The sequence below is a fragment of the Staurois parvus genome, unplaced genomic scaffold (assembly GCF_062004578.1).
Source record: "Staurois parvus isolate SC_StPar_1 unplaced genomic scaffold, SC_StPar_1.0 ptg000158l, whole genome shotgun sequence".
In the NCBI taxonomy this organism is placed as follows: domain Eukaryota; kingdom Metazoa; phylum Chordata; class Amphibia; order Anura; family Ranidae; genus Staurois; species Staurois parvus.
In genome coordinates this window covers 736,445-756,683 of record NW_028317954.1, presented here as the reverse complement: position 1 = coordinate 756,683, position 20,239 = coordinate 736,445, and the positions used below count along the sequence as shown (strand labels likewise).

Sequence of the window (20,239 nt, the reverse complement as noted above, 5' to 3'; positions counted from 1 at the left end):
GGCTGCGCTGTTTTCAAATCTGACAGTATGGAGAGAAGTTTCTCCGTACTATTGTCAGAGGGGGGGCGGCGGCTGCGGCTATAGGAACATGTTACATGTTCCACCCTAAAAATGGGTGGAACATGTAACATGTTCCAAAGGTGAACTTATCCTTTAACAGACTATTATTTACCAAGGATTTGTTAAGAATGGAGGTGAACACAAAGAAAAGGATTAAATGGAAATGTGAGCAGTTTGCTTAATTTAAGGGGATTTTTTTTAAAGTGCATATCTAGCCAAAACCTTTCTTTTTTAGATACCTTTTTAGTAGTAAAAACCTGATAGATGTTTTGACCCTTCCCTACTTTATTCAAAACACGAAAAAAAATGTTTGGCTTTATATACACTTAAACTTTTAATAACACAGCACTGTGGAAATTAACATGAATATGCACCTCAATCAATAATAACATATAGTGTTGAATAAATAATTAGACTATATCTGTGAAAAAAACTCCTGCTGCATCCTTTATAAACACATAGGCAACTCACAAGAAATCAAATAATGTTAATAGATTTCTGAAGGCACTAGAGCAATACTAACTAAACAATACATAAAACCATAACGTTCAAAGGAAAGTTTTTGCAAAAGTCCCACACCTATTATAAATAAATGAATAGCCGTGTTTCAATCATACATGAAAAATAATGAGATTATCTGACTCGCCAAAATAATATGCCTCACATGTAAATGCTCATCATGAATGACTCAGGATGCACCACTCCTCCTCTGAAGAATCTTCCCATACACTCACAATAACGATCTGCTGGTTCCTCAGATATTAGGCAAAAAAGGGGACTCGCATAGTGTATTACCATAAAAACATTAAGATGTTTGGATTAACATCCAATCACTACTCACAAACAAAAAGAAGTCAAAGGCATATCATATATCCCAGCAAAGTTGGCTATTTCACACATCCACTATTGGTGTACCTATAATCGGACTCTCACCCGGCTTCTGGATGTTGCTGAGTTGCGGCTACACGTCTGGGATAGTGTGCAACATCGATACAGATTACTGTGCAGCTGCACAATGACGCAGCGTTTCGTTGCATTACTTTTTTGAAGGGCTAAGCTGTACGGCTTGACACAGGGTGCAGCTGCACGGTAATCTGTATCAATGTTACACACTATCCCGAAGGTGTAGCTGCAACTCAGCAACGTTCAGGAGCCAGGTGAGAGTTGGATTATAGGTACACCAGTAGTGAATGTTTGAGAGCCAACTTTGCTGCTAAGTGATCAGCTGAGATATATGATATGCCTTTTAGTTCTTTTCATTTGTGGGTAGTGATTGGATGTTTAAATGTCATTGTTTTTATGCTAATACACTATGCTGCAAGTTCCCTTTCTTTTTTTTTTTTTTTGCCTAATGTCGGAGGAATCACCGGATCATTATTCTATGAGCGTATGGGAAGATTCTTCAGAGGAGTGGTGCATTCTGAGTCATTCATGCCAAGCATTCACATGTGAGGCATTCCGTTTTGGAACCAATGGATTGTTATTCTACTAGTGTATGAGAAGATTCTTCAGAGGAGTGGTGGATTCTGAGCGATTTATGTTGAGCATTCACATGTGAGGCATACAGTCAGGTCCATAAATATTGGGACATTGACACAATTCTAACATTTTTGGCTCTATACACCACCACAATGGATTTGAAATGAAACAAACAAGATGTGCTTTAACTGCAGACTGTCAGTTTTAATTTGAGGGTATTTACATCCAAATCAGGTGAACGGTGTAGGCATTACAACAGTTTGCATATGTGCCTCGCACTTGTTAAGGGACCAAAAGTAATGGGACAATTTGCTTCTCAGCTGTTCCATGGCCAGGTGTGTGTTATTCCCTCATTATCCCAATTACAATGAGCAGATAAAAGGTCCAGAGTTCATTTCAAGTGTGCTATTTGCATTTGGAATCTGTTGCTGTCAACTCTCAAGATGAGATCCAAAGAGCTGTCACTATCAGTGAAGCAAGCCATCATTAGGCTGAAAAAACAAAACAAACCCATCAGAGAGATAGCAAAAACATTAGGCGTGGCCAAAACAACTGTTTGGAACATTCTTAAAAAGAAGGAACGCACCGGTGAGCTCAGCAACACCAAAAGACCCGGAAGACCACGGAAAACAGCTGTGGTGGATGACCGAAGAATTCTTACCCTGGTGAAGAAAACACCCTTCACAACAGGTGGCCAGATCAAGAACACTCTCCAGGAGGTAGGTGTATGTGTGTCAAAGTCAACAATCAAGAGAAGACTTCACCAGAGTGAATACAGAGGGTTCACCACAAGATGTAAACCATTGGTGAGCCTCAAAAACAGGAAGGCCAGATTAGAGTTTGCCAAACAACATCTAAAAAAGCCTTCACAGTTCTGGAACAACATCCTATGGACAGATGAGACCAAGATCAACTTGTACCAGAGTGATGGGAAGAGAAGAGTATGGAGAAGGAAAGGAACTGCTCATGATCCTAAGCATACCACCTCATCAGTGAAGCGTGGTGGTGGTAGTGTCATGGCGTGGGCATGTATGGCTGCCAATGGAACTGCTTCTCTTGTATTTATTGATGATGTGATTGCTGACAAATGCAGCAGGATGAAATTCTGAAGTGTTTCGGGCAATATTATCTGCTTATATTCAGCCAAATGCTTCACAACTCATTGGACGCCGCTTCACAGTGCAGATGGACAGTGACCCAAAGCATACTGCAAAAGCAACCAAAGAGTTTTTTAAGGGAAAGAAGTGGAATGTTATGCAATGGCCAAGTCAATCACCTGACCTGAATCCGATTGAGCATGCATTTCACTTGCTGAGGACAAAACTGAAGGGAAAATGCCCCAAGAACAAGCAGGAACCGAAGACAGTTGCAGTAGAGGCCTGGCAGAGCATCACCAGGGATGAAACCCAGCGTCTGGTGATGTCTATGCGTTCCAGACTTCAGGCTGTAATTGACTGCAAAGGATTTGCAACCAAGTATTAAAAAGTGAAAGTTTGATTTATGATTATTATTCTGTCCCATTACTTTTGGTCCCTTAACAAGTGGGAGGCACATATGCAAACTGTTGTAATTCCTACACCGTTCACCTGATTTGGATGTAAATACCCTCAAATTAAAGCTGACAGTCTGCAGTTAAAACATATCTTGTTCGTTTCATTTCAAATCCATTGTGGTGGTGTATTGAGCCAAAAATGTTAGAATTGTGTCGATGTCCCAATATTTATGGACCTGACTGTATCTTTTTTTGGTGAGGGAGACTCACATAAGGTGAACACGAGAGGATATTGTTCATGGAGTAGGATAATCCTAGCATTTTTCCTGCACGATTGAAACACGGCTATTCACTTATTTGTGATAGGTGTGGGACTTTTGCACGGTATTTTTATGAGCTTTGTTTTTTTGTATTGTTTATTCAGTATTGCTCTAGTGCCTTCCGAAATCTATTAACATTATTTGATTTCTTGTGAGTCATTTACATACACTTTATTAATATGTTCTTTACACCCATACAGTGTTTTGGGGCTGGCCATAGATGAGCAGAAAATCGTTAAAAAATGTGTCCGCATGTGATTAAGATCTGTGAAACTAGTGTGTGATAACGCCATCATGGATATAAATTCCCCCCCACTTGTCGGCATGTTGTCGCTCGTGCACAACATAAAAAGTACACTTTTTTCAATCGATTACAGGAGAAACACTCGTGCATGCTACAATTTATTGCTTTATTCTTGAATATTTCCGCTAGTCTTGATTTGAAAATTGTTTGCTCATACTAAAAAATTCCAATATGACTTTTCTGCATTTTTTTTGTCATAAATCTTTTCTCTTCGAGAATCGATATGTATCCAATAACATTTAGAAAGCTGAATGATCAGGTGTTTTAGAATGATTTTCTACTCCTCTATGGCCAGCTTTACTGTACCATATGTTTAATCCTAGTTCACACAGAAATTGGAAAATAAACAGGAACCACTGGAATAAACATTTGTAACGTCTTTTCTTTAGGAACTTTGATGAGGTAATCTCCTGCTTTGCAGACCCTCCTTTAAATAGTCCCTTGTTCAGCGAGGCTCGTTCTACTTTTTATGATGAAGAAGATAATAAGGTTGGTAATCCAGTTAGTCTGCACATGGGGTAGTTTTTTTAATCTGTATCAAACACCTAAATTGCATTATGCAGGATAGTGGTGTTTACTACCATTATAGTGCACAAGACTGTTATGCAATTTATTTTATACCATTATTTCCTACACCATTGACAGATTATTTAAACCTTGTCCCTCCACATTACCAGCTTGAACAAAGCTCTGTAACACATTCTTAGATTTTTTTTATCCTCAAAAATTGGCATCAAATTCTTACTACACCATATGTTTCTTCCACATCACTTCCTGACCCACGCAGTTTTATTGATTTGTTTTTCTACTTGACTCTGCATCTCGGATTAAATTGGTCTCTAATATGAAACTTTCCACCTGCGTACTTGATCCTATTCCCACCCATTTATTTAAATCCTGTTTTAGTTCTCTATGCTCCATTATTCTCAATATTATAATTGACTCCCTTAGCACCGGTTTTGTACCAACAAACCTCAAAACTTCTGCCATCACCCTTGCCTTAAATAAAATAAAAAAATAAACCAACACGGCTCTGGATAACTTTAACAACTTTTGCCGAATATCTAACTTACCCTTCCTTTCCAAGATGCTCAAGTGGGCTGTGATATCTCAGTTACATAATCATCTGACTTTAAATGAGCTATTTGAACTGCTCCATTCTGGTTTTTGGCAACTGCACAGTACAGAAATCGCCTTGGTCAAAGTCACTGTTAGCTTCTGATTCCGGCTCACTATCTATTCTTGTTCTACTGGATCTTAGTTCTGCCTTTAATACAGTAGACCACAATATTTTACTATTTTGCCGTGAAACCATATTTGGAGTCTCAGAACTGGCTCTGAAATGGATTAAGTCTTTCTTACTGATCACTGTCATTTTGTTTCTCTTGGCGGATTGCAGTCTGATGTTGGTCCAGTCAAGTATGGTGTTCCTCAGGGCTCAATCTTAGGTCCCTTACTTTTTTGCATCTACATGTTTCCACTTGGCCAACTGCTTAGATTACATGGACTCAATTATCACTTCTATGCCGATGGCACTCAGATATACATTCACACTAAACCTGATTCTACTTTGGCTGCTTCTCTCCTATCTAACTGTATTTGTGGTGTAAAAACGTGGATAGCACACGATTTCCTTCAATTAAACTGTGACAAGACTGAAGTCATGCTTATTAGCACCCCCCCATCAATTATGTAAGGCCAGTCCTGGAAGCCTTTCTATCAATTTCACTGTACTTAAGCTTCAGTCTAAATTTAAAAATCTAGGGTTGATATTAATGCTAGTTTAATCTTTTATCCACATGTACAAAATGTTGTCAGAACATCTTTTTTCCATTTGAGAAAAACTTCTGGGCTGCGTCCTATGTTCTTCCAACTTGACTACTGCAATGCTCTACTCACTGGTGTACCTAAATCCATAATTAATCAACTTCAATATGTACAAATTTCTGCAGCCAGAATCCTGTAGATCTGGTACAAGTGACCATATTACCCCTATCCTGGAGTCCTTGCACTTGTTACATGTCAGGTTTCACATAGACTTTATTATCCTCTCGCTCACCTATAAGGCTCTTCTTGGCTTGTCACCCCATTATCTGTCTGAACTTTTATCAACTTACTCTCCCCACCCCGTAGCCTCTGCTCCTCCTTAAATTCTGGTGTTCTGTGTGTGTCCCCTACTCACCTACACTCAATGGGAGACAGGAGCCTTCTCCTGCTATGCTCCCAAACTCTGAAATTCACTTCCAAAGAACATCAGAGAGTCCTCTACTCTAAGATCATTTAAATCAATTCTAAAAACGTTTTTCTTTAGACAAGCTTTCATGAAATTGTCCCTTTTTTCCTTTATTTTATTCTGTGTGTTTCTTGTGTTTTCTTTTTAAAGCACTTTGAGAAGCTACCTTTAAAGATGTTATATAAAATAAAGTTTATTATATATCTCACGTATCACAAATCTGCTAAGCGACATATCAGCATGGTGTCACATCACTACGTCAAATTCAATCTTTCAAAAACTGAGCTTAATATTGTAATATTTCCTCCTCCCAGATCCCCCACTCACGACTTTACCATTAAGATCAACAACACAACCATTGGTCCTTCCCCTCATGCCAGGGTGCTAGGCGTAATCCTAGACTCTTGACCTCTCCTTTGGGCCCCACATCCACTCACTGGCTAAATCCTGCCGCCTCAACCTCCGGAACATTTCCAAAATCCACCCCTTCCTGACCAATGACACCACAAAACAACTCATCCATGCCTTGGTTATATCCCGCCTCGATTACTGCAACTCCCTCCTCACTGGTCTACCATTACACAGGCTATCCCCCTTCAGTCTATTATGAATGCTGCTGCTAGACTCATACACCTTACCAACTGATCAGTGACTGCTGCCCCTCTCTGCCAATCCCTTCACTGGCTTCCAATAACCCAACGTATAAAATTCAAAATACTAACCACAGCTTACAAAGCCCTCCACAACACTGCCCCAGCTACATCACCGACCTCATCCACAGATATTGGCCAAATCGTCCACTCCGCACCTCCCATGATATCTTCCTCTCTAGCTCCCTCAGCACCTCCTCCCATGCTCACCTCCAGGACTTCTCCGGAGCCTCTCCCATCCTCTGGAACTCCCTTCCACAGCATGTCCAGTCAGCCCCCACCCTGTCTGCCTTTAGGCGATTTTTGAAACGCACTTCTTCAGGGAAGCCTACCCCACCTCCACCTAAGAACTGTACTTGGTATGTGTACACCTAATGTGCACTTTTTATCTGTTCCCCTAGATATGTATTATTATTATTTGAAATAACCCTTTGCTTTTAAATATGTGAAATTACTCAGATGTTGTTTTATATTTAATGTATACATTTATGTATGGTTAATGGATGTCTCTCCCAGTAATGCATTGTTTTGTCAATGTCGCCGGTTTTTAAGTAGAGCTAAAAGTAACTAGCTAAATAACAGACAGAAAATGCGTATGCCTTCTGCACCAACTTGATACTACTGAAATATAAAGGGAAGATGTCTATGTAAACTTTAATCATTTATGCCATCATATAAATGAATGACTTTTATGAGATCATTAAAAAAGAAGCAAACAAGTTTAGGACTTTCAGTGTAATGTTTTATTGTGGTCATGTTTTTTAGAGCATCCGGGAAGAGCCAATCCACATTCTCAATGTTTCCTTAAAGTGTGCTGACCGCATGGAAGATGAAGAGCTTGTGGGGGTGTTCAGAACTTTCTCCCAGTCAAAGGTAGGGACAGTAACCTTGTCAGATTTTTACTGCTATCCTTTAAAGAGATTTCCCATTATTTTCTGTCCCAGTGACAGCAGTTTTACCAGGCAAGGTGTGAGACAACATCTTCCACAAGGGACACAGACACTAATAAAAATCTCATGGGGGTTCTTGCCCTACTGTATTAAAAATATAAATACAATTTAAAAATGTGGTTTCTGTGTGCGTTACTGTCAGATTTTTCCTCACTTCATATTTGGTCCTGTCACCAGCACAGAAGTAAGGGGAAATCTCTCTAATGGAGCCCTGAATGGCAGGTAAAACACAATGGTAGTTTTACTTTTTCTCCACTCTAACCACAAAAAATATGTTTTGGATGAACAGGACCCATTCACATGAGTAGGCCTATGTAACAGTGCACATAACTCATGCCCGTTGTGATGCATCATGCAATGCATTGCAGTGTTTGTTTTTTTTATAAACTTTCTTCAAATCTGACAGCTCATTGAGCTCTATGTGTGGCAGCACATTGCGATATCTTTTAGTGTGTCGCAATGCTCTGCATAAGAGCGCAGTGTGTCCTTTTTTTTCAGCGCTTTTGGTGTGAGTTGAAGAAATAGAACCTAATGCAAATTGCCTTGTTTGTGTGTTGAACAGTGCTGCCACGTGCAGCTCAGTGGGGCTGGTATGAATGAGCCCTTAATGTATTTTGTTTCTTTGTTTCAAGTTTTCACTTGCTGTACATCTTTATCTACTTCTACAGAAAAACATTTTGGTGGACTATGGACTCCGGAGAATCACTTTCTTAATAGCTCAAAAGGTTGGTGAGGCGACACAATCCATTTACTTGTAAGGCAACACGTAAGCATCTGATATCAGTGTTTTGCAACAGTAATGCCGTAAAGTTTTTATTTGAAGTTATCCTCTTTGTTAACATACATTCCATTAGCACATCTAGCTCAATTTAGGTGTCACTCAGCTGGCCTATCCTTGAAAGGCTAATCCTAAGAACAGCTAATATTTTAGTACTGGATGGACATCTGTGTTTGCAATTTTCAATTGGTTTCTAATATATGGAATAATTTTACGTAGTAGTTTGTGTCTCAACCCCTTTTACTGGGCCATCTTTCTCTTTCAACCAGACTTTCTAATCAAGCACTATTTTTACGCCCTTTCAGGGATTGTGATACCGTTTTTTTTATTTGTGATAATAGCAATAGTTGGGCAGGGCAGAGGATAGAGGAGATATCTGGCCAAGAGATATAAAAATCCAGTATGTCATTAAACTGGCATACAAACAAAGCTAGCATTTCCAAATTTAAACTGAACTTTTTAACTGCGCCTGCTCATCTATGTCAGCTCAAACATGCAACATTGTTGTTTAGAGGATCGTGATGTGAAATGATTGCAAAGGTATGTTAATTTTTAAATCAACCTTCATTAAAAATTAGTTGACTTGACTGGCTGAATCTTGAAAATATGTGAGCATGTTTAAATGTGTAACTTTTGTACTTAGAATTACTAATATTTATTCTTCATGCTTTCCCTTTCAGAGAGAGTTCCCAAAGTTTTTTACTTTTAGAGCAAGAGACCAGGTTTGTTCATTTTGCAGTTTTATATTTCTAATGGGTATAACACATTAAAGGAAAAATATTGTGTATTTTCACTGAGCTTTGTGTTTTAATATTGTAAAATTCACATTTTACATGCTTACACTTCCATATTTTAGATATTGTATTACCTATAGAAATGTGTTGATTAAAAACTAAAGAGAGCTCTCATTAGTGTAGCGCATTTATTTTGTCTCAATGTTGACAAAAGAGCATGAAAACGCAGCTATTTTGCTGCACTGCAGGAAGCTGAGCCTGTATATGTAAAGAGCAGGTATGGCTGCCCCCCCCCCCCCCCCCATACACATATTGTAAGATTTAGCTTCAAATGGAGAATTTTCCAAGGACTCGGTCTTTTAGCAGAATGTGTTTAGGTATATTTATTTATGTATTTCCAAAATGTCATAGTAGCACTGTGTTCTGCCCTTGAAGGGGTTAGCGTCACAATTAACACAAACATCCTCCTAGCTTTTCAGTCACAGAGTTCTATCCTTTATTCCATAGGGCAGCGCTGCTACTTCCTTAGCTGAGATACACCAGTCTATTTGGAGGCAAACTATCTTTGTTCCTTTACAATCACACAACTCCTAGTGTCAGATGTCCGTCTGGCCTAGAAGTCTGTCTGTGTATGCCTGGACACACAGTCCCTACGCTGTCTTTGCAACACACAGGAGCAATGACAGCCTAGAAAATACTCTGACAAACACCTGACTTCAGTCAGTTCCACATCTGTTCAAAGACACTTTCTCTTCTATAACAGGTTTTACACAGAGTCTGTTTCACAATATATAATTACAGATTGTACATAGTAGCAACATTTGTGGACAATTCATTAATATTGATAAGCTTTTTTATAGGAAACTGATTTAATGTACATATTTAATTAAACAAAATTCAGCTAAATTGGAATTTGAACTAAAACCCATCCCTACAAATAACCCATCCTGCTATTCCCACATGTTCCATATTTCTTCACCTGCATATACAATCTGACATTTAAAGGATGCGTTACACCCAAATAGCTAACATTTAACAGGGTAATATTAATGCAGAAGTCATCTGCAATATTTTTGAAACTGCAGATGTGTTTAGTGTAACACCCAGTGATCCTTGTTCATGCACTTCTGCGACAGATGACACTCTGTCCATGTCTCCAGTTATGGTCCTGCTCTGCCACCCTGACACACTGGCTAAAGATTATCAATGGCCTTTGCACAGGCATGGGTCATTGTTGTCACTATTAGGAAACCATGCAGCTATCGCTGGAATATAGGTATGTAGACATGATTTGGCTGCATGAGATTAGCATCACTGAGATGCCAGAAAGAAAGAATAAAAATGAAAAAGATGAAAACAAGTATCTTCAAAAGCAATTATGTGATACATAGTGTTTATCAAGCTAAATGTCATCCAGTTAACGTGGTTGTAAAGGCTGAAGGTTTTTTACCTTCATGCATTCTATGCATGAAGGTAAAAAACCTTCTGTGTGCACAGCTCCCCCAGCCCCCCAATACTTACCTGAGCCTCATTACGATCCAGCGATGTGAATGACAGCCTCGGCTGCTCCGGGTCTCTGCCTCCTTTTTTGTTGAAACAGCAAGCGGGAGCTATTGGCTCTTGCTGCTGTCAATCACAGCCAGTCAGCCAATGAGAGAGGGGGCCAAGCCACGGCTCTGTGTGTGAATAGACACACGGAGCAGCAGGCACCCAACAGACAGGAGGAGCCAGGAGAGCCTGTGGGGGACCCTAGAAGAGGAGGATCCAGGCTGCTCTGTGCAAAACCACTATACACAGCCGGTAAGTATAGATGTATTTATTATTTTACAAAAAAAAAAAATGAATCTTTAGAATCGCTTTAAGGTTTACATCTGTTTGAAGATGCGATGCCAGTCCATGAGTAAGGGTAATTGCTGTTACGAACAAGGGGTTGAGTGACGAGAAATATCTGCATGTTATTCCACAAATGGATGTCAAGCAGGGATCACAATTTAGTTTACTATGGGAAAGTAATGTAAATTATATTTAAAAAACATATTCCTATATTTTTTTTGCTAGTTTGCAGAAGATCGTATTTACAGGCATTTGGAGCCTGCTCTAGCCTTTCAGCTTGAGCTTAACAGAATGAGGAACTTTGAGTTGAATGCAGTGCCATGTGCCAACCACAAGATGCATCTCTACCTTGGGGCAGCAAAAGTAGCTGCTGGTATAGAGGTGACAGATTATAGGTTCTTCGTTCGAGCCATTATCCGACATTCCGACCTTGTGACAAAGGTAATTCCTTCAGCGATGTTAATATTCATTTTACGATTTCAGGATTTTTTAATGGTATCAAATAAGTGAAGTCATACACAGTAAAATTAGGCCACATTGCATGCCTTGTATTTTTGTAGATCAGTGTCTCCTAAAATATATCTGAAGGTAGAAATTGAAGATATTCTGTTTTATAGGGAATTTCTAGAAAATGTTAACTGTACCTGAGCAGTGCCCTGAAAAATCTTCTTTTTGTTGTGAATGCCTTCTAAAAAATAGCAGTGCACCCCCTGGTATATGTAGGTGCCTATAGGCATATAGCTGTTTACTGCTTTTCTCAGGAGAAAACCGCTTTGAAGTGAGATTTATTGATGTCACTGCTGTTTTGTTTGCTGGAGAGGAATATGTACCTGAGGACTTGTACTGCATGCATTTCCTTCTTCTGCTTGATTAATTCTGCACATCTGTGATTCTCCATCTCTACTGCTACTTCTTGAATATAACCTGACAGTTATTTAGGGGGCAGCTCTGACATAAGGAAGCAAAGTTTTGTTCCTCTACCAAGATGACTACCTTAATACAGTGACATTGTGTTAGTACAAGGCCTGATAAGTCAGTAATGAGGTAACGTTCAGCTGCAGGGAGCCTACAGTCACTACTAGTGACTAGTTCTTTGGCCTGTGGTTGCTTTCTTTGGCACAACTTCCACAGTTCGGTCCCCTCTTTAATGGAGTTGTCCATTTACATGCATGCAGCCAAATATTTTAGAGGCAGCATTTGGTTACTGAGCCAAATATCTGAATACTAGTGGGGATAATAAGAATAGTTGGGTCATGTCTAAATACAAGCAACTATATTGCCTCAGTTATCAGAGTTTCCATTATACCATTTTGCATTCTTAGAGCTCATTCTGTAAAAATAAAAAAAGAATGAAAGTCTAAGTGAATGTTCAGTTAAAATCAACTAAATACATTCCAGGTGCATCAAAACAAAATGTATTTAAAGTCTCATTGTTGTATGTGCTTAGGACATTGCCCAGTTTGAGTGTGTTTTTCCCAGATTTTCTTGCTTCTCATGTCGTATGCAGAAGTGTGTTTTTATGATTGATATTTTTAGCTGAACAAATGAGCCAAAATGAGTCGACATAGTAGCCTTATTCGGTGTGTTTTATCTTTATAGGAAGCTTCATTTGAATATCTTCAGAATGAAGGGGAGCGTCTTCTGTTAGAGGCTATGGATGAATTAGAAGTGGCTTTTAACAACACTAGTGTCCGGACTGACTGCAACCACATCTTCCTTAACTTTGTCCCAACTGTCATCATGGATCCTTCAAAGGTGTCTTTAACTATTTTAATGAATAATGCGTCCTGGCCAGTGTATTATACCAATATCCCAATGCCTATAAACTTGTATGAAATTATTATCTTTAGAGCTAATGTAAAAATGATTTTAAATCCGCAGCCAATTCTAGAAATATATATTCTTACGTTTTAGATAGAAGCCAAATAGAGGTGTAGCAGAGCATTGGTCTTCATATTTATTTTGCTTCTAAAGTCTATTTTGAGATTGGATATTGTATCAGAGAGGTTGGTGATGCTTATGCATTCCCTATGGGCATTAGACATAAATATACTGTATATACTGTAGAACAGAGGTTGGTGTCAGAAGATAAGGATTAGAACAATTTAAAGAATCTTTTTTGACATTCAGTGTAGGTACATTTTGGATAGGACTGTTTTATATACATCAGCACTGATAAATTAATTACAGATATTTTGCATACATTATTAAGGATTACTAAGGGCTAAATTATGGTTAGGTTTAGGATTAAGGATTATGGTGTTACTTGTAAGGATTAGGTGGAGGTATAGAGCTTAACGAGCTACAGAAGAAAAGGTCAGCAACATTATGCATCTTTCTCTCCGTACATGTGGGTGTTAAAGGGTTAAGGCCTGAAGCATTTCAAAAAGTAAAGACCAACTATGTATTCTGATGATCGGGAAATCCCCCTGCTGGCAGAACCTATTCTTTTTCATCCTGTTGGTTAAACGGAAAAAAACCGAATAACCTATGGGCTGCTTTAGTAAGCAATGGGTTTGACAGAGTACTATAGACTTTGTTTTCCGTGAGATAATTTCTATGGTTCACAACTGATAATCAAAATTTTTGGCCTTTTGCCTACCACAATAATAATTTTTTTTTTCTGTAGATTGAGGAGTCAGTCCGCTCTATGGTTATGAGATACGGCAGCCGTTTGTGGAAACTTCGGGTACTTCAAGCTGAAGTAAAGATCAACATCAGATTAACTCCAACAGGCAAAGCAATACCAATCCGCCTGTTCCTAACCAATGAGTCTGGTTACTACCTGGATATCAGTCTGTATAAAGAGGTGACAGATCCCAGCACTGGACATGTGAGTGATATCCAACAAAGTACCAAAGTGGATCAATGCTTTTCCATTGTGTGTTGTGTGTCTTGGGTTACTACTTCATTCTCAGTATTGCCTTTTTTGTGTGAAAGAGCTCCTCTTGTATCTGTGAACAGCCATGACACATTTTTTTCATCTAGAGGCAAAATAAAGTGCTACTAAACCCTTAGCGTTTTTAAGTTTAACACATTAAGCACAATAACATAAACATTCCTTTTTCTTTCTTTTTTTTTTTTTTTTAAGTATTACCCCAGCACTTGTAGATTACAACATTCAATGATGCTGACTCCAGCTGTCTGTGTGCTGTTTCCCTGAACTTCTTGTTTTCACAGGAAAGAGTTAACAGTGGACAGTGTAGTCTCCAGCCAGTCTGTTAGCTTGGAGGAAGGAGCAGGGAAGCGTCTTTTCATCCTAGGCTATGGGGCTGTGTGTTTTGTATCAGTGCACACAGTGTATGGAGAAACAACTCTAGTTCCTTCATACAAGGGTGGCTCCATAGGATGCAACAGAAAGGAGCCTCCCTGAAACAGGAAACCTAGGGCACCAGCTTAAAATGGAACATAGGCAAGGATTAAAAGAAAAAAAAAAGAAGCTGCATATTCAGTAAGTGATTAAGGCATTAGTAAATTCCACTTTTCAACTTTTACCTACAGGTAGGCTTAAAATAAAGCTTACCTGTAGGTAAAATGAATATCTCCTAAACGTGCACCATTTAGGAGATATTATGGCAAGCAGCAGTTGGTGACATCACTAGCACGTACACTCTGAAGGAACAGCATACCCATGCCGTTCCTTCAGAGCTTTGTGCTGTATCCGGGGCTCGCATGTGCAGGAGTGACGCCATCGCAGCTTGGCCAATCAGTGCATACTAGCACATTATGGCTTAAACCTGCAAAGGGGATCCTTTTAAAAATAATAAATAAATTACATTACTACCACTTTAAATCAGCTGATGAAACTGCTTAAAATACTTAGGGTTTAATATCACATTAAAGTAAACCTTTAAAGGAAAAAAAAACATCTGCTGCTACATAGCTGACATCATAAGATGTCTGCTCTTATCTCTGACTTGTTTCCCCACCAGAGTCCTCACAAATGTCTGATATTTCAGGATATGAAGACCTACATGTGCAGCGGTCCTGACTGTTGTAATGCTGTGTTTGCTGCCTGAGAACTTGTGCTTGCTCGCTCCCAAGCCCTGCTCTGTGTGTCCATAAGACATACAGAGCGTGGCTCACCCCCCCCCCTTCCCTCTCATTGGCTGTAGTTGACAGCAATGGGAGTCAGTGGCTTCCGCTGCTGTGTCTGAGCCAATGAAGAGGGGGAGAGCCTCAGCTATTCTGCACATTGCTGGATCAAGATTGGGCTGTGGTGAGTAGAGAGGGGGGATGCTGCATACTGAAGGTCTTTTGACTTAAGGTCTTTTATTCTTCTCTTTGTCCCCGTTACAGATTTTGGAAATCTGTACAGTAGCTGTCAGTGGCTAGTATATCTGTTTCAAGAACTGATTCTTTTTCTTTCCCAGTTAAGACATGGCCCAGATTAAGTATGTAGAAGATGAACATTACATAAGATTGATAGTCACCACAGCATACAATGTGTGTACATGCACATGGAAAGCTGCATTCAACAAAATCTTATAGGAACCACAGTTCTGCAGTTAAATAAAAGCAGTTCTTGCAAAATCTTAAAAGGTGAGGCACATCTTAAACGATAACAATGTTGAAGCTAGTTATCTAGTAAGTAATCAGAGCAAAATGATGCCATGTTTATTCAGCATACATGGCCACCATTTATTAGAAGTCAGTCAATGTCCTCAATAAAACTTGGGATTTCTATACTTTTCACTAAAGATCAACAGAGGATTTCACGAAAAAAGTCCTTTATGATTACGCCCTACATGAGTGAAATATGTTAGAGGGGCTCTCCTGATGGGTGGAGAGCCAGCTGAAGCCAGTTTGTGATCATTTGTTTTGTGATTCTTTATATTGTTATGCGGTTCTGGGAAAAATGTGTGGATATTTGAATGGGCTTGACATGGTCTTATCAGTCATCCAGCAAGAAGCAGCAGTGTTTGAACCAGCCAGTATATATATCTGAGTGGCTGCTTTTTATTCAGTTTATCAGAGCAAAATGATGCAATGGGTTTTCAGTATACATGTCCACCATTTATTACAAGTCAGTCAATGCCACTATTAAGGCTGGGTATTTCTGTTGTTTCCAGTAGCGATAAACAGAAGATTTCACAAAAAGTCCAGTCTGTCTGATTACTAGTAATAACAGTCTCCTGTTATGACTTGCTAGGCATGGTAGGTATGTGTATAGAAGGCAGTACAATGTGAAGCTATTTTATAATGAAATGTCTGCAGGATATTTTAGTTTATATACAGTGGGGATCGAAAGTTTGGGCACCCCAGCTAAAAATTTGTATTAATGTGCATAAAGAAGCCAAGGAAAGATGGAAAAATCTCCAAAAGGCATCAAATTACAGATTAGACATTCTTATAATATGTCAACAAAAGTTAGATTTTATTTCCATCATTTACACTTTCAAAATAACAGAAAACAAAAAAATGGCGTCTGCAAAAGTTTGGGCACCCTGCAGAGTTAATATCTTGTACTGCCCCCTTTCTCAAGTATCACAGCATGTAAATGCTTTTTGTAGCCAGCCAAGAGTCTTTCAATTCTTGTTTAAGGTATCTTTGCCCATTCTTCCTTACAAAAGTCTTCCAGTTCTTTGAGATTTCTGGGCTGTCTGTCACGCACTGCTCTTTTAAGGTCTATCCATAGATTTTCAATGATGTTGAGGTCAGGAGATTGTGAAGGCCATGGCAAAACCTTCAGTTTACGCCTCTTGATGTAATCCCCCATGGATTTCGAGGTGTGTTTAGGATCATTATCCATTTGTAGAAGCCATCCTCTCTTTAACTTCAGCTTTTTCACAGATGGCATCAAGTTACCATCCAAAATTTGCTGAAATTTTATTGAATCCATTTTTCCTTCTACTCGTGAAATGTTCCCTGTGCCATTGGCTGCAACACAACCTCAAAGCATGATTGATCCAACCCCATGCTTAACAGTTGGACAGAGGTTCTTTTCATTAAATTCTGTGCCCCTTCTTCTCCAAACGTACCTTTGCTCATTCCGGCCAAAAAGTTCAATTTTAACCTCATCGGTCCACAGAACTTGTTTCCAAAATGCATCAGGCTTGTCTATATGTTCACTTGCAAAGTTCAAACGATGATTTTTGTGGTGAGGACGTAGAAGAGGTTTTCTTCTGATGACACTTCCATGAAGACCATATTTGTACAAGTATCTCTTTATAGTGGAATAGTGTACCACAACTCCAGTGTCTGCCAGATCTTTCTGGAGGGATCGTGCAGTCAAACGTGGGTTTTGAATTGTTTTTCTCACAATCCTGCGAGCTGTTCTGTCTGATATTTTTCTTGGTCTTCCAGATCTTGCTTTAACTTCCACTGTTCCTGATGACTGCCATTTCTTAATTACATTCCGAACAGAGGATATTGACATCTGAAAACGCTTTGCTATCTTCTTATAGCCTTCTCCAGCTTTGTGAGCGTCAACTATTTTCAGTTTCAGTTTTCTAGACAACTGCTTAGAAGAACCCATGGTGCTGATTGTTGGGGCAAGGTCAGATGAGTCTGGGCATTTAAAACCTTTGAGATTGACATCACCTGGTCTTCCCAGACAATGATTGAGAACAATACATGACACTGGCAGGTCTCAGCTTTGCAAAGGGGGCAGTGCATGCTATAAATTCTGCAGGGTGCCCAAACTTTTGCAGACCCCATTTTTTTGTTTTCTGTTATTTTGAAAGTGTAAATGATGGAAATAAAATCTAACTTTTGTTGACATATTATAAGAATGTCTAATCTGTAATTTGATGCCTTTTGGAGATTTTTCCATCTTTCCTTGGCTTCTTTATGCACATTAATACAAATTTTTAGCTGGGGTGCCCAAACTTTCGATCCCCACTGTGTGTGTGTGTGTGTGTGTGTGTATATATATATATATATATATATATATGTGTGTGTGTGTATATATATATATATATATATGTGTATATATATATGTGTATATATATATAATATTTTATTTTTTTATTTAATGCATACATTTATTCGAAGAATTTACTGAGAATGTTAAATCTTTTATTTTTCTCAACAGATTATGTTTCATTCATACGGAGACAAACATGGACACATGCATGGTATGCTGATTAATACCCCTTATGTAACCAAAGATCTCCTGCAGTCAAAGAGATTCCAGGCTCAGTCTCTAGGGACCACCTATGTGTATGACTTCCCAGAAATGTTTAGACAGGTAAGACCAATATGGATATATAATGAGCATGCTAGGAAATAAGCTGGCTGTTTTTGAATTACAATAGGGATTATTGAAATGTAAATCCTTCAATTTTGTGAGTGCTAGTTGTAGTTACTGCTTTGTATTAAAATCCAAGCAAATGCTTACTGTGAGTTGATTATTTAAGTTTGAAGCTAATTTTGTTTTGTTGACTACCATAGATGTTGCATATTGTTTCCATAGGCTCTTTTTAAACTGTGGGGTTCTGGTGAACCACGTTCCTCTGACATCCTTACCTACACAGAGCTGGTCCTTGACAGCCAGGGTCAGTTGGTTCAGCTGAACAGATTACCAGGAGGAAATGAGGTAAGGTTTATAGTTGACATTAATCATGGCCATCGTTCATTAAAGAACCATAGCTGTAAATTGCAGTTTGTAACTAACTTGTGGCGTAAATAAAATTTAATCAATTGACAATTTGTTCTCTATAACCTGTTTACTAGGTCGGAATGGTGGCTTTCAAGATGAAACTCAAGACTCCTGAGTATCCAAAAGGTCGTGATGTTATAATTATTTGTAATGATATCACCTACAAGATTGGCTCTTTTGGGCCACAGGAAGATCTGCTGTTTTTACGAGCTTCAGAGCTTGCCAGAAAGGAAGGGATCCCACGAATTTATATTGCGGCCAACAGTGGTGCGCGGATAGGACTTGCTGAGGAACTCAGACATATGTTTCATGTGGCTTGGAATGACCCCTCTGACCCATACAAGGTATGATGCAAAAACTAGCTGCACATTGTGGTCTCTTCTGTTATTTTAATTTACTTTTGCTTTGATTAGAAGTAATTTTACATGTTTTCACACCCATAGCTTTATGTATAGATCTTACTGGCTACCAGTGGTAATAGGACATAAAATTACGCTTTACAATTGTTTACAGCTCACTTCATTACAAATAAACATTTATAGACAAATGATTTTTTTATTTTATGGTACAATACAATTGCAATGTGGGCCTGGTAAGGTCTAAATATATCATCTTTTTTGATTGCTAGTTTTTAACTTTACTCTGTTATGTTTGCTAAAGTTCTTCGTTTTCATTCATTCAATGTTTTTTTTTTCAGGGCTTCAAATATTTGTACCTAACTCCTCAGGATTACACACGGATCAGCTCGATGAATTCTGTACACTGTGAACACGTGGAAGATGAAGGAGAATCCAGGTACTAATGATCTATTAAAGCATTATGGTACACGCATTATTACGTTGTGATACCATACATGTTTTGATGTGCTGCAGCGCAGCGCATCACAATGCATGGTGTCTTCTGTGCTGAGATAACATGCAGCCTGTTCTAATTTTGCATGCATTGCTGTGTGTTTTGACTCATCCATTTTGAATAGACTAACATACCACAACACAACTTGTGTAACAGCAAGCAGTGTTGTGTTGTGAATAGACTCTTATTTAACATATTTATAGGCAACTTTTTATGCATCTCCTTTTTGTTGGTCATGTTAAGTAGATAGATACCACCAGAATGAATGGTGGAATGGCAGGAGGTGAAAGTCTTGGTCAAATATCATTCACTTATATATCCTCTGGTTTAAATCATAAGAAGCAGGGATACTGGATCCTCTTGGCTTACACCTTCAACTGAGTCTACATAAAGAAGTATATAGAAAATTTTAAATTTCCAGGAAGAGGATAGATTCATGGGTGGAACAAGGGTGCAGTCCCGATCCACTGATTCTTATTCTATGCATATTTAAATACCTTCTTTTATTTAGAAAAAAATGTAAATAAAATATATTTTTTTTTATTGGAAAAATTAAGTTTTTACAACATAAAAAGAAAACGTACATAGAGATTTGTTGAACACCACTGATACAGATACAAATGTTAGGCAAAGAGGAGTTACAGAAACATCCAAAAAGAAATTGTAACAAGCAGAAATACATATAAATACTGCATTCCCGATCCCCTAAAATATGTATTGTCAACAGAGGTACAGTTTACCCATAGTTGATATGATGGTGGTGAGAACAATAAATTGGCAATAGATGATGAAATATTTGTTCCTCGTAGAAACATTATGAATTCGCCTTCCTTTTTATAATAGAGATGTTCTAAGGTGACAAAAGACTTACAAAAATAAATATAAAAAGGTATTATCAAATGGTTGTACTTCGGAATTGATCTTGTATATTTTTTCCTGCAGAAAGTTTTT

General features: G+C 38.6%; 1 protein-coding gene across 2 annotated transcripts in view; it reads left to right on the top strand.

Annotated features, from left to right (window-relative positions):
* The window catches only part of ACACB (acetyl-CoA carboxylase beta), a 107,208-nt gene that overhangs the window by 66,064 nt on the left and 20,905 nt on the right, over positions 1 to 20,239 (top strand). For both annotated transcript variants that reach the window (XM_089675764.1, XM_089675762.1), the window contains 11 exons: positions 4,045 to 4,144; positions 7,304 to 7,411; positions 8,157 to 8,213; positions 8,947 to 8,988; positions 11,059 to 11,274; positions 12,433 to 12,588; positions 13,463 to 13,666; positions 17,870 to 18,025; positions 18,251 to 18,373; positions 18,511 to 18,780; positions 19,134 to 19,231. In XM_089675764.1, coding sequence (XP_089531890.1) covers positions 4,045 to 4,144; positions 7,304 to 7,411; positions 8,157 to 8,213; positions 8,947 to 8,988; positions 11,059 to 11,274; positions 12,433 to 12,588; positions 13,463 to 13,666; positions 17,870 to 18,025; positions 18,251 to 18,373; positions 18,511 to 18,780; positions 19,134 to 19,231 — 1,530 coding nt within the window. The remainder of the gene's footprint in view (positions 1 to 4,044; positions 4,145 to 7,303; positions 7,412 to 8,156; positions 8,214 to 8,946; positions 8,989 to 11,058; positions 11,275 to 12,432; positions 12,589 to 13,462; positions 13,667 to 17,869; positions 18,026 to 18,250; positions 18,374 to 18,510; positions 18,781 to 19,133; positions 19,232 to 20,239) is intronic.